The sequence below is a fragment of the Canis aureus genome, chromosome 3 (assembly GCF_053574225.1).
Source record: "Canis aureus isolate CA01 chromosome 3, VMU_Caureus_v.1.0, whole genome shotgun sequence".
NCBI lineage: Eukaryota > Metazoa > Chordata > Mammalia > Carnivora > Canidae > Canis > Canis aureus.
Window position 1 is genome coordinate 32,204,787 of NC_135613.1, and position 14,942 is coordinate 32,219,728.

The window sequence follows — 14,942 nt, forward strand, 5'->3', positions numbered from 1 at the left end:
AATGTACGGTGCAAATTGTTTACAAAGCCACTGTACCAACCCATGCAAGTGAGGAGACTCAGAGTTTGTGACAGTCCCAAGTGTTAACTGTCCAGCAACTGAGCAGATCAGGTGATTTCCTGGGGGCCCAAGTAGAAAGAAACCTCACTCTGCAGGGAACTGAGTGATCACTGCCTTGCATGTACTCTGGTTTAAGGAAACAAAAGAGAGGGCCATTGTTGTCTTCAATGGCATTTCTCATCACAGCCAGCATAGAAACCTTTGCATAAATAATTTATCCATTATCCACATTTTCACCGGTCCATTCAATTGGAAATTAATCTGAAAGATGGTAGAAATTTGTCTTTAGGAAGCAGTTAACAGAGATTGCTTCCATTAGGAGAATTCTTCCAGCTTGTTCTGAGAAATGCTGCACTCAGTGGCATAGACATTTGGTTAAAATGAAGACTGAATTGGAGTTCTTGGTGTTTAGTTTTAAAATGGCTTTTCCCTCCTTTTACCGATAGTATCACCACGGTCTGTTGTATGGTGCAGTGTGAAATCCAGGTTGATCTTTGGATGCTAATCAAGGTGAAGTTGCTTAAGTCCCATGATTTATTTTTTCACTTAAAAAATTCTCATTATTCTCTTTTAAAACTAAAATCCATGTATAACATTAATAAGAGTGGTGTTCAGAAATAAAGTTAATAAACTCAGTAGTTGTCAGATTCCCTGATGAAAGACTTGCTACTCCGGACCTTCCATCTGCTTGCTCCTTACCCCAAATTTAGGTGCTGGCATAGAAGTACTTGATGATACAGTTTTTGGTGTTTTAATTATTTAATCCATTAAGTAGAATTAATTAAGCAGAATGACTTCTAATAGGATAATTAAAGCTGAATTTGAAATTTAGATCTTTGGTATGTTTATAATAATAATGTCTTTGAGTACATTTCCATGTTCTCTGCTAATAAATATTTCCTCCAGTTTCATGCAATAAAAATAATTCACAGTAAGATAGTTTGTCCCTAGAGAACGGTGTCCTGGGACCCACCTCCCCACCCTACCCCCCCCCCCCCCCCCCCCCCCGGGCCAATCCCCACCAACTGCGAGCCTGTAGGTATGTGCAAATAAATGCTGTACTTTCAAAAGTACATAATGAGATGACTGCATAATAGATACATTTTTTCATATTAGAAATTTGTCATAATTTCCTTTGAAATTACTCCTGCACTCATATTTTTACCCCTTTCAAACTATTGTTTCATTTTCCTTCATAATGTGTGACTTTCTATTTTGTGTATTTCCTAGTAAATTTGATCACTTAGGAACAATAAAAACTTCTTGGGATCCCTGGGTGGCGCAGCGGTTTGGCGCCTGCCTTTGGCCCAGGGCGCGATCCTGGAGACCCAGGATCGAATCCCACATCGGGCTCCCGGTGCATGGAACCTGCTTCTGCCTCTGTCTCTGCCCCTCTCTCTCTCTCTCTCTGTGACTATCATTAAAAAAAAGATTAAAAAAAAAAAAAAAAAAAAACTTCTTAGTTAGCCTTAGAATATCCCTTTATAGTTGTTACCCACTTCACAATATCATTTTATAGATAAGAAAACAGATAACAGGGGATCCCCAGATGGCTCAGCTAAGCATCTGCCTTTGGCCCAGGGCGTGGTCCTGGAGTCCCGGGATCGAGTCCCACATGGTCTCCCTGCATGGAGCCTACTTCTCTCTGCCTATGTCTCTGCCTCTCTCTTGGTGTGTCTCTCATGAATAAATAAATAAAATCTTAAAAAAAAAAAAAAAGAAAGAAAGAAAAGAAAAAACAGATAACAGATATGACAGCCAGAAAGTCTTACCTGAATTTGATTATCTTGACTCCAGATCCTTTGCTCATAGACTTTAACGTCAGGTATTGTTGGCCTTGGAAACAAAATCCTTAGTTAACATGATCCGGAGGGACATCCAGTACTTTTATAATTCTTTTTTTTAATTTTTATTTATTTATGATAGTCACACAGAGAGAGAGAGAGAGGCAGAGACACAGGCAGAGGGAGAAGCAGGCTCCATGCACCGGGAGCCCAACGTGGGATTCGATCCAGGGTTTCCCGGATCGCGCCCTGGGCCAAAGGCAGGCGCCAAACCGCTGCGCCACCCAGGGATCCCCATCCAGTACTATTTTGGACTTTTTTCTCTGGGCCCCATGGCTCCTGGGCTGTTAGAGTAAGTGAGGTCCAAATGCAGGTCTGTGGAAAAGTACAGGAGCCTTGGCAGGCAGGAGAGGAAGCAGCACCCACTTGTGGGGTTTTTCTGATGCCACCCAGCTTCCAGTGTGATCCTCCCAGCACAGGCTCCATTTCTGGGGTCACAGGGGTGTTGTGCTGGTTATAAGGTGATCTGCTGGCCTCAAATGTATTGGGTGCCATTGATGCTCTATTCGTTGTAACTTGGAACACATATAGCAAGACTGCCAGCGGCCTTAGACTGTGTCTGAACAGAGCAATGGAGAGAGGATGCCATCCTCTTCCTTTCTACTTTTGCTTCTAACAGTTTGTAGAGGTGCTCTGAAACTCTGATGTGAAGACCTGGGATTGAACGTATATGAAACGTTACTAACTTCCCCTTTGTCCTTCTTATTTCTTAGGATGCTAGAAAAGCATGTGCAGATGCAACTCTCTCTCAGGTAAGGACCCATTTATGCAGAGGCACCTGCTTGGCATTGGGCTGGCCTACCTACACTTAGTACCTTGAAAGTGATCTGTGCTTGAGACATTTTCATTCAGAAGGCACAGGAAATAGTGTTTTTTGGATGAAAAATAAATGTCTCACAAGCCTTTCTAAACTCCAGTTTGGCAGATCCTCAAAAAGTTGCACATAAAATATGAACCAACAGTTCTACTCCTAGATATATACCCAAAACTGGTGCTCAGACAAGTACATGTACACATGTGTTCTTAACAACAGCACTCTTCACAGTTTCCAAAAGGTGGAGACAACTACAGTCTCTGTGAACAGAAGAGCGAATAACAAAGTGGTCCATTCACATAGCAGAATATTCTTTAGCCATAACAAAGAATGCTTTACTGATATGTTTAGTATCATGGATGAACCTCAAACAAGATCCCAGTGAAAGCAGACATATAAGGTCACATAGTGTAGAATTCCACAGATAGGAAAGGTCCAGAGCAGGCAGATCCAAGGAGACACAAAGTTTATGAGTGGTGCCAGGAGTTAGGAATGGGGTGGGGAATGACTATGGGGTTTCCTGCTGGGGTATGAAAACATGCTGGAACTAGGTGGAGGTGATGTGGTGATTGTACAGAGGTGATAATGTGCTAAACACCATGGAACTGTTCACTTTAAAATGGTGAATCTCATCTCAAGAAAAAGTTTTTATCCAAAGAATTAAACAGAAATGTGAAATAAAAATTACATTCCTACTTCTCCTGAGGCTGATTAAATGTTTTACGTCCCAGTGCTTTAGGGTATGCACTTTAATTGGGGTTAAACAGTAAGTTAAAGAGAAACTTATACTGCATAGAGTTCCCAAATTTGAATTCTCAGATATACTTTGTGTACTTTGAATTGTACATTTTTTAAACTCATTATTGAGGTGCTTGATTGGCTGAGGCAATAGATCATGAACTCTTGATTTCGGGGTTGTAAGTTTGAGCCCCACATTGGGGATTTAAGTAGAGATTACTTAAAAATAAAACCTTAAATTTAAGACACAAACCATTATTGTCATACACTTAGTCCATTTGGCAACTGAGAATTGTTAATGTCCATTCTTTACATGTTGGGGTGAGTCCGCAGGTTTCCATGTCCAATTCTGTGCCATAGCAACACTATTTCTAGTCACTGCTGGGTGTTGTCCAGATCAGTGCCCAGCCTGGTCGCTGTGGATAGTGTGTGAACAGCAGGCCTGTGTTCAGTGTGATGGAGGCTGATGGAACTGTAATTTGGAAGGAGAGCAAGCGTACAAGGACTAGGGACAGGAGGAGCTGGGCCTGGCTGAACAGTTAGAGAGAGGAAGGAGGGAGTGTTGGGGAAGTCAACACACCTGTGGACCCACACAGGGGTTGGAGGATCAGAGATCCTGAAGAACGAGTAGAACAGTGGACCTTATACACATCAGGACAGGAAGGAGGGTGCCATGGGTTGCAGGAGAAGTCCTGGTGCAGAGCTGCCTAGGTGCCTGGCAGGAACCAGGGGTGGGGTAAGGGGTGGACACAGCACCATGAGTGAGCAGCATAGCCAGAATGAGGGTGGTGGGAGAGGAGAGGAGGCCTCAGGTGAGGTCACTTCGGACAGATTGTTAATTTGCGGTAACTTTTATTTTTAAGATCACAAACAACATCGACCCAGTAGGAAGAATCCAGATGCGCACCAGGAGAACGCTGAGGGGGCATTTGGCCAAAATTTATGCCATGCATTGGGGCACGGATTCCAGGTGTGTGGGAACATGAACAAAACATAGTGCTTGATACACTCGAGGATTGTTCTGGATTTTGAGGAAATACAACCTGAACTCATCTGCTGTTACTTATATGGGAAAAATGAGGTTGTTAGATATCTGGGCAGGCCAGGTATAGCATCACAAATGCAGATTCCCTGTCCGTGGTTCCACTCACCTGGGCTAATGGTACACTGTCACTTCTTCACCACCCTCATCTCATCTCTATGAGCTGTGACCCCCACCTTTGCACTCCCAGCTCCACTGTGCTATGCCTGTGTGACCTTGAGGAGGTTACACAGTATCTCTACGCCATGGCTCCCTGTCTCTGTCTCTCCAGCCTGTTCCTCATGACTCCGTGGTCCCTACCCTCTTGTGGTTTCAGGGTCCTGGCTCAGGGATCATAAACCTGCCCAGTGGTGTGAGGAAGATTAAGTGTGTTGAGCCTTACAGCAGCGAATAAAAGCATCCTGAGCACTGTGCACAGGTTTGCTACTGGTTTTCTTGGAGCCCATGTAGAGCAGACGTGTGGGAGTGCATGTCTTAGCTGCTACCATCATTCTGTCCTCTGGCCTGTCTGCCTACCTTCCTTTTATCTATTGTCCCAACAAGAAAATCCCCCTCAGATGCTCTTTGCTTTTAACTTCTCCTTATTGGGACTTCTTTCCCTCTGGGTGGTTCATCTCCATCATGACCTGGTCCTTCCTTCCCATCCCTCTCCACACTTCTTTCCCTTAGAGGCTGCCGGAGAATCTCTCTCTTCTGCCTTTTCCACCTGAATAATTAAATAACAAGCTGTATGATTTAGTGGCTATAACATGCTCTTTCTAATACCCGATGTATGATTCTCAAAATGCCTTTGTTTGAGTCGCATTATTTTGTGTGTGTGTCAGAGAGGAATTGCTTGGTTTTCTCTTTGTTCATGAAATTGTCTGCTATAGAGTGTAAACAGCTACAGAACAAAAGAATCTATCTTTAGTTTGTTCTATACACTGTTCCATACAATTTCAAATGCAAATGAGAGCTAACTTTGATCATTTTAATGATGGCAATAATCAGAAAAACTAAGAAAAGGGAAAGAAAATGCCCTTGCTAATCAGTCTGCCTTGGAATTTGTTATCAAAAGAAGACGGTAACCAAATGGTATATTGCCTCCAGGGCTTTTCTTCCATCTGTTGGAATATCAGTGTCCTGGTCTGACAGGACATTTACTAGGTAGTACTACAGCTCGGTTAAACTCAGAGCCAGTCTAGCCTGGTCCTTGGGAAGCAGCTACAGGGAATCTGCAGGCACTTCTGCGAATGAGGAGAGGGCGCAGCGTGAGGCAGGAGGGCAGATGGACACTAGATCATCTAGCTTCCCAATCACTATGTGCAAGGCTTTATGTTCCATATGATTCAAACACAAATTGCACTTTGAAAGCTTCAGAGTCAGAAGGAAGAAGAGCAAGGGCATGAATAAGCACCAAATTCAGGATGATGGTCACCCCTTAAAGGAGGGGTAACATACTTTAAAAATCAATCAATCGGGATCCCTGGGTGGCGCAGTGGTTTAGTGCCTGCCTTTTGCCCAGGGCGCGATCCTGGAGACCCGGGATCGAATCCCACGTTGGGCTCCCGGTGCATGGAGCCTGCTTCTCCCTCTGCCTATGTCTCTGCCTCTCTCTCTCTCTGTGACTATCATAAATAAATAAAAATTAAAAAAAATTTTTTTTTAAATATTTAAAAATCAATCAATCAAAGTAAATTAAAAAAAAATAAAAATAAAAAGGCAGCCCGGGTGGTTCAGCAGTTCAGTGTCGCCTTTGGCCCAGGGCATGATCCTGGAGACCAGGGATCAAGTCCCATGTCGGGCTCCCTGCATGGCGCCTGCTTCTCCCTCTGCCTGTGTCTCTGCCTCTCCCTCTCTCTGTGTGTCTTTCATGAATAAATAAATAAAATCTTTAAAAAAATAATAATAAAAAGGGGGGGTAACATGGAAGACCTTGTGGGGGTTGGTGGGTGGTGTTGTGGTCTTGTTCTGTTTCTTGGATGGCGTGGTGGGCACATGTGTACTTGTTTTATAGCTGTTTTTGAAACTGCACAGTTGTGTTTCATAGTGCCCTTATGTGAGGATCCTATTGTATAATTACAAACAAAAGAAAATGAAAAATGATATTACAGAGGATCTCTACTATCCAGAGCCTTTCAGACATTATTTTTTCTGGATAGCTATATTTTTCCAGATAGGTAAATTTTTGTCTCTTAAAAGTCCAGAATATTTTTTCGTGATACTAGGCTGTAAATTCATGAATACCAATTTTCTTATCATGTTTGTATAGTTTATAGATACTTTCAAATTATTGTACTGATTAATTTATTTTCAAAACCACAAGGAGAGGGATCCCTGGGTGGCGCAGCGGTTTAGCGCCTGCCTCTGGCCCAGGGCGCGATCCTGGAAACCCGGGATCGAATCCCACGTCAGGTTCCCGGTGCATGGAGCCTGCTTCTCCCTCTGCCTATGTCTCTGCCTCTCTCTCTCTCTCTCTCTCTGTGTGACTATCATGAATAATAAAAATTAAAAAAAAAAACAAAAAAAAAAACAAAAAAAAACAAAACCACAAGGAGAGCCCACAAGAGATTCATGCATATGCATGTGTCGATGTATATTATATATATCTTTATGTTTATCAACATAATAATTTATACTTAATTCTACTTTTTAGAATAGTTGAGTCTATTTCAGTTTCATAAGTTAATGTGAAACTTTTTCTCCCCTTTCTAAAGTCTGCTGAAGTTCTTGTTATAATTGTGAGGGAAAAACAGCTGGCCCAGCTAGGCCTGAGAGCCCTCGTCCTCCAAGTAAATGAGGGGTCAGAGGCATTTGGATGTGGGCCTCTATTCAGCCTCTGTTCTCAGCTTCCTGGAGCCCTCACTTCCTTGCCGGTTCTTGCCTGTGTGTTCTGGGTGGATGGTGCCTCATAGTAACTGACTTGTGAATAGCTGAAGGTTCCAGGGGTAGAATGAACCCAGTTCTCCAGCATTTGTTCTGTCTCAGATTAAGAAGTGTCCTCTGTCACCTTCTGGAGGATCATCGGACAGCTTAACATTTCTCTAACCCCTGGGTGAGTCAGCATATATTAAGCTCTCTGACCAGGAGACCTTTTCTAAAGGTGACCCTCCTAGAGGATGAGCTTCTTTACATTGGCTTGAATATTCCCTTCAAAGCCTGTGTAAAGGGCTAGCCAGAAATTGAGCAGCAGAGTGAGCCTTATTCTTTTATGTGGAAGGAAATCGCTTTTAAGTGCCTAATATGTTTGTTACTGAACCCAGGTGCAGGACTTGGCTTTAAGAAACTGCATCTGAAAAATGACAGGATTTGACCTGCACTTACTTTGGTTCTGTGATAAATTTTGCTGTGCACCACTGAAAACATTTGTGTTATTTGCCAAACTCCTTGTTGATTCCTTATAAAGGAAGTTTGAGCATCAGAATATGGAATTTGATGCAAAATGTCACAGCTGTCAGAATATCTTGAGTAAGTTTTACCTCTAGGTTTTGATCAGTTTATTAAGCCAAATATGCTCTTGGCTGAAATGATCAAAACCTATGTTTGATTAAAATCTTTACAATTAAAAATCTCTTGGGGTGGTGGCCATGTGGCCCTGTCCTCACCTCACCCAACGTGCTGTTTGCAGGTACCTAGATGTCCTGGGGCAGAGGTTTAAAGACCCTTGATGGGGGCACCTGTTCCCCTCCAATTGGGACACTTGGGCTTATGGGGTGTTCAGAGGCCTGGTCCTTCTCCCCCTGGTCTGCCCCTGCCACTGTCCTCTCCTGCAGTAGGAGGGGCCATATGAAGCCTGGCCCTCTGTAAACATGTCCTTGTGGGAGGTGGGAAACCCTGGGGGCATGGCCAGGATGTTATGTTTTAAAAAAAAAAAATTTAATCTATTGTTATTTTACCATGCTGTGGTGTATCTCTGCCTAGCATTATGAATAGAGCCTCCTTGCCATTCTTTCAAAATAGCACATTCTATAGGACAGAGTTCTTAGGGAGTCTTATGAGTAGCTTGGTTCCCAGAATTACTCTGTCCCTTTGCCCATTAGTCATGCTTTCCTTCTGCAGTATCCTAACTTAATTCTACAAATATAGACAGCAACTTTTCAACACAGGATCCCAAACTTAGCAGTTACCCAAAGCAAGAAAATAGTCTTGAAGAAAATTCATGACAGTTACTATTCTCTACTGCTGGACAAGACACGATTCTGCTGTAGTTTGTCATCTTTTTGCAAAGCAGGTGGGAGGTTAAGCACCTCCTTAACGTTTCTAGGAGACCTGGATTCCAGATTTAGCTCAGTCTGGGAAATTTTCATGGTTTTAGTTTTGTTTCGTTTTTTTTTTTTTTTTGGTGAGAAATGTCTCACAAATTTGGGATATCTAAAAGCTGATTATTCTTTACTATCTAAGCTTTCTGTGTGTCAAATGGAACATAAAGTTATATACTGAATATTTTCTGCCACCTTTAGTTCTTGAAAGATCTGTATGTCTTAGGGCGCCTGAGTGGCTCAGTAAGTGAAGCGTCTGCCTTCGGCTCAGGTCATGGTCCCAGGATCCTGGGATCGAGCCCCGTGTGAGGTTCTCTCCTTGGCAGGGAGCCTGCTTTTCCCTCTCCCTCTGCCTACCGTTTCCCCTCCTTGTGGGCATGGTGTGTCTGTCTGTCTGTCTATCTCTCTCTGTCAAATAAATAAATATTTTTTTTAATTAAAAAAACAAACAAACCTGTCTTAGCTCACCAGAGTGGCTTTGGTGATCTAGTCTTCATTTGAAGACAAGCACTCTTGAATTTGAATTATTATTTGTGGGAGTATTTTCTTTCATGCTTTCAAAGTTGAGTTAACAATTTAGACCTTTTTATTTATTTTATAAATCAGTGTGCTTTGTCTCAAACAAGTGTGACACTGAAGTGTGTGTTCACAGTCACTAAGATTCAGATTATACGGTTGACTTTGTGTGATACCTGTGTTGCTCTGGTACTGATGAGTTTTCTATTGTCCTCTCCCTGTAGGCTTCTGGTCAGTGCCTCACAGGATGGCAAACTGATCATCTGGGATAGCTACACCACAAACAAGGTAAGGATGGCAGGGTCCCTTCCTGACAAACCCACTCAGGAGGCGGTAGGCTTCTAACTTCCTGTCCACTTGTGTAAAACACATCATACAGGATAGGGAGGGGATCACAGTGAATTTTGTTTTTAGTGTGAAGCCCAATCAGATAACTAGTGCATGCTAGTTTAGCATGCTATTGGTCTCTTCTGCTGCAGTTCATGGTCTTGTTGCAGGGCAGGGGGGTAGGTAAGTCCCTCCTTAATAGTTCTGAGAGATATGGATTCCAGAGTTAGCTCAGGCTGAGAAATTTCATGTTTTATTTAAAGATGTAGAAATCCAGCTTTTCGTTTAGTTATTAGTTTTTACAAGAGATAACCTGAAAGGCAGTAAGTATACTTTCAAGTATAAATTAAATCCTTTTAAACAGTCCAAAGTACTGTCACTGGGTCCATATATATTAGAAGATCAGACTCTGTCGTATTTTACTGGAGATCTAAGATTGCAGTATTTGTAATGAGTCTATCCTAAATATGGGGAAGTCTGTGGCAGGATTAATTACAATGTCTAGTCTGGTTATTTCACTAAAAACATTTTGTTTCATAAGTCAGTGTAGAGCCATTTTGACAGGCCAGTGAACTGTTTTCTTTTTAACATATAACCTGGATTAGGAGGCTCTAAAGCTATTACTTAGGTGCATACCTAACCATAAATTGTGACCTTAACAAAACTGTAGATTAAATTTGGTGTGCAGCAGTGGATATTTTTTTTAAAGCTGAAATCAAGAGTCAGATGCTTAACCAACTGAGCCACCCAGGCGGCACGTGGATTTGTAATTAAATTAGTACTTTATCTGACTAGTCACATGTATAAATTATTTTCAAAATAACTCTGGCTGTTGTTTGGCTCTATCGCATTCTGTGCTATGAAAGTTGTAGACTAGAAATAGAATCATAGTGTCCCTAGTTAATGTTTTTGAACTTGAGTGTGTCTGCCTCATCTGTGTTCTGTCACTTAGGTCCATGCCATCCCTCTGCGTTCCTCATGGGTCATGACCTGTGCATATGCCCCTTCTGGGAACTATGTGGCCTGTGGTGGCCTGGATAACATTTGCTCCATTTACAATCTGAAAACTCGTGAAGGGAATGTACGTGTGAGCCGTGAACTGGCCGGACATACAGGTACATGTTCTCACCAGTAACCTCATAGTTGGAGATGTTTGCCTGCTGTGTGTTATATGCTTTGGACACTCACCTCTTATCAATAATATTTAATAAGGTTGGTTGTAATAATAGTGAGAAACATTCTGAAAATGAAATCAAAGATAGGCTTTTGATATGCCTTCACTGGTAAGAAGCCTTTGGATTGAGGATCTTAGGGATCACTGCCTCATCCTGACAGCCACCTTTTTTTATTTTATAGAAACATTGCTTAATCTGTTACCTTCTTCTAAACCATCTTGTATTCATGAGTGCCTTTCCAGGAGGGTTTCCTAATCTACACGTGCATTTATACACATATATACATATGCGTACACACACATATACAAGTATGGATCCAACCTGGTCCTCTAATACACTTTGTACCAATGAGCACTCTTGTTGAAAAGGAAACAGAAAAGAGTCCTTGTAGGCTGTTCCTTTGAATACAGCCAGCTTTAAGAGTTAAATGGTTATTATTTTGCCAAGTTTAGTTTACCTGTGACACTTGTTCATAACAAAAAGAGGTCTCATCCTAATATTTTACTTATATGGCCGTCTGCTCAGTTCTTACGGTTACACCCTGCTATACTCACCTACTACACCTGCAGCCAAAGAAATGATCAAAAGTAATGAATAATACTACTTTTGACTCTAGTTAAGCCTTCTGTTAAATTAATTTTAGCCAGATAATATGTGCATGGTCCCTTTTTTTTTAATTTGTGTGATTTTTTTTTTGTTTGTATTAAAGTATAACTAGCATATGGTATTCTGTTAGTTTTAGGTGTGTAATATAATAGAGTTTCAGGTATAATCATTTAACATTTGTATACATCTCTCAGCATTCGCCACAATAAGTGTGCTTAACCCTGTTTATCTGTTTCCTCCCTCCCTCTTCACCCTCCCCTCTGGCCACCACCATTAGATCATACAGTTATCCTTTTTAAAGATACGTTCCCTGGGGGGATCCCTGGGTGGCTCAGCGGTTTAGCACCTGCCTTCAGCCCTCCTTGATCCTGTAGTCCTGGGATCGAGTCCCACATCGGGCTCCCTGCATGGAGCCTGCTTCTCCCTCTGCCTGTGTCTCTGCCTCTCTCTCTCTGTCTGTCTGTCTCTCATGAATAAATAAAGTCTTAAAAAAAAAAAAAGATATGCTCCCTGTATTTCATTCATTTCTGCCCTGCATTATCCCACCCTCTGCTTGCTTTGGGTTTGCTTTCTTCTTGATTTTCTAGCTTCTTAAGGTGGAATCTTAGACCTTTCCTTTTCAAATAGTAGCACTTAAAGCTATAAATTTCTCTTTGAACAGGGCTTTAACTGTATTATCATTCAGCTTGAAGTATTTTTAATACCCTTTTGATTATTTCTTTGATTCATGGGTTATTTAGAAGTATGAAGTTTAATTTTCAAGTACCTGGAGTTTTTATTTATTTATTCCTTAAATAACTTATTTATAATTGAATTCTATTATGTTCAGAGAATATATTCTGTGTCGAGTCTTTTCAGTTTGTTGAGACTTGTATTTAATGGAGCAGATAGTCTGTCAAGATGAGCATGTCACATACACTAGGAAACCAGGTCTGTTTTGCAGTTGCTGGGCAATGTTCCAGGTGTGTTCATTCAAGCCAGACTTTTGATCCTGTTCACATCTCCCAAAACTTCATCTCTGTGAACTGCTGGCAGTAGATGTTAAGGGCCCTGATTATGGATTTAATACTTTCTTCCTTTAATTTTGGCAATTTTTGCTTCATATGTTTTGAGTTCTGTTAATAGAGCATATACATTTATGGGTGTCATGTCTTCCTGATGAATTGTTCCTCTTAACATGATGAACTGCCCCTTTTCCTCTCAGAATATGATTAATATTTTTTGTTGTAAGTCTACTTTATTTGATGTCAATAGAGGCACGCCTGATTTCTGTTGTTTTCATGTTTTTTTTTCCATCCATTTTCTTTCAACATAACTGTATCTTTGTAAGTAGGGTTCCTTATGACAGCATATAATTGGGTCTTGCCTTTTATCCATTCTAAAGGGTTCTGCCTGTCAGTGGTATTGGTTCATTCCTGTTTCATGTGACGTGCATACAGTTGGATTTAGCTCTGTCGTGTCACCACTTGCTTTGCTTCCCTGCCTTCCTTTGGGTTAGTTTACTAACCTAAATTCTTAGAATACTAGTTGAGTTTATCTGTTGGCTCGTTTGGTTTCCTTTTTGCATTAATTTCTAGTGGTTTATCTAGGGATTACAATGTACATTCATAACTTTTCACGGTCCACTCAGTTAATATTGTATCAATTCATATAAAATAGTAGAGTCTTGCAGCTGGAAAGGTCTATTTTTGTGCCCTTCCTCATTCTTTTTTTTTTTTTTTTAATTTTATGTATTTATTCATGAGAGACAGAGGGAGGGAGGGAGGCGAGACATAGGCAGAGGGAGAAGCAGGCTTCTCACAGGGAGGGAGCCAGATGCAGGACTCAATCCTGGAGCCAAAGCCAGACACTCAACCGTTGAGCCACCCAGGCATTCCTACCCTTCCTCATTCTTAAAAGTTCTTTTTTTTTTTTTTTTTTTTAAAGAATGAGAGAGAGCACAAACAGGGAGGGTCAGAGGGAGAGAGAATCTTAATGAGACTCCACACCCAGCACAGAGCCCAACGCTGGGCTCAGTCTCACACCCTGAGGTCATGATCTGAACAAGAAACCAAGAGTTGGACACTCGACCAACTGAACCACCCAGGGATGCCAAAGTTTTTTTTTTTTTTTAAGTTTTTATTTTACTTTATTGTTATTATTTTTAAAGATTTTATGTATTTAATTCATGAGAGGCACAGCAGAGGGAGAAGCAGGCTCCCTGTGGGGAGAGCCTGATGCAGGACTTGATCCCAGGACCCCGGGATCACACCCTGAGCTGAAGGCAGATGCTCAACCACTGAGCCACCCAGGCGCCCCTTTATTTTATTTAAGTAAATTCTACACCCAACATGGAGCTTGAACTCACAACCCTGAGATGAAGTGTTGGGTGCTCCATGGACTGAGCTAGCCGGGTGCTCCTGTTTTCCTTCATTTTTGAATGGTATTTTTGCTGGATATTTTGATTTCTGGGGTTGACATTTTTACTTTTAGCACTTTAAAAATTTTTTTGTATTTATTATGCTTCAACATCTTGAATTTGTAAAGTTTTGTCTTTTACTAAATTGAGGACATTTTAGGCCATGTCCTCAAATATATTTTCTGTTCTGTAGCCTCCCCTCGTTTTGCACTGCAGTGTGTGGGTTTTCCTATGGTTCTGTGGGTTCCTGTGGCTCTCCACCTTTTCCTGTAGTCTCCCTCTTCTACAGATCTGTCCTTGGGCTTATGTGACTTCTGTCACCCCCAATACTCTGACCACTGAGGAACCTGTATATGTCAGATGTTCTGTTTTTAGATTCTAGGATTTTGTTTGCTTTTTAAAAACATATTTGTTAACGTTTCTGTTGAGATTTCCTGTCTTGTTATTTATTACATATATATTTGGTATCCTTCATTATAGTTACGAGAGCTGCCTTGAGAATTTTTGTCTGCCATTTCAGCAGCTAATCCCTCTAGAGGTTGGTCTTGGTGACTCTTTTCTCTTCAGTAGGGGGTGACACTTCCTCTTAGTACGATCAGTAATTTTGAACTATCCCCTGGTTATTGTGAAGTGTTGTGTTGCAGAGACTGTGTTCTTGTGCTCTGACATGGCCATGCTGTGTCCTTTCAGGCAGCCACAGAAGCCACGTCTGTCCTTTTCCCATCAGCCAGGTCATGTGGAGCCTGCTCTTTGTGTGGTTCACATGTAAGCTTCGAGCACTTAGGTGCATGACTGAAGTCTCCTTTTCTGTGGCTTTCTCCTTTCTAGGTTCTCTTTCACTTTCTGACTGTGGTTGCCCGCAAATCTGTCTGCTGGCGATTCAAGAAGGTCTTACCCATGTGGTGTCTCAGATGGGGACCTGCCATAAAAACAAACTCAGTACTTTTCTTTTTTTTCCCAAGTATAGGCTTCCCTTCATTTTGTCTGTTTCTCTTTCCTGTGTCTTTAGATGTTTGTTTTTTGTGTTAAGGATTTCATTTTTAAGCAGTCTCAAACCCAACATGAAGCTCAAACTCCTCATGATCCTGAGATTAAGAGCTACTTATTTAACTGAATGACCTAACCATGTGCTCCTATTTGTTTTTATGTTTATCCAGAGCTCATAGTTATTTTCTGTGGGAAAT

The 14,942-nt window shown here is 41.5% G+C and overlaps 1 protein-coding gene across 3 annotated transcripts in view; it reads left to right on the forward strand.

Moving 5' to 3' along the window:
• GNB1 (G protein subunit beta 1) overlaps positions 1-14,942 on the forward strand; it is a 100,832-nt gene that overhangs the window by 70,352 nt on the left and 15,538 nt on the right. For all 3 annotated transcript variants that reach the window (XM_077891607.1, XM_077891609.1, XM_077891608.1), the window contains 4 exons: positions 2,618-2,656; positions 4,320-4,426; positions 9,477-9,540; positions 10,532-10,694. In XM_077891607.1, the coding sequence (XP_077747733.1) occupies positions 2,618-2,656; positions 4,320-4,426; positions 9,477-9,540; positions 10,532-10,694 (373 nt within the window). The remainder of the gene's footprint in view (positions 1-2,617; positions 2,657-4,319; positions 4,427-9,476; positions 9,541-10,531; positions 10,695-14,942) is intronic.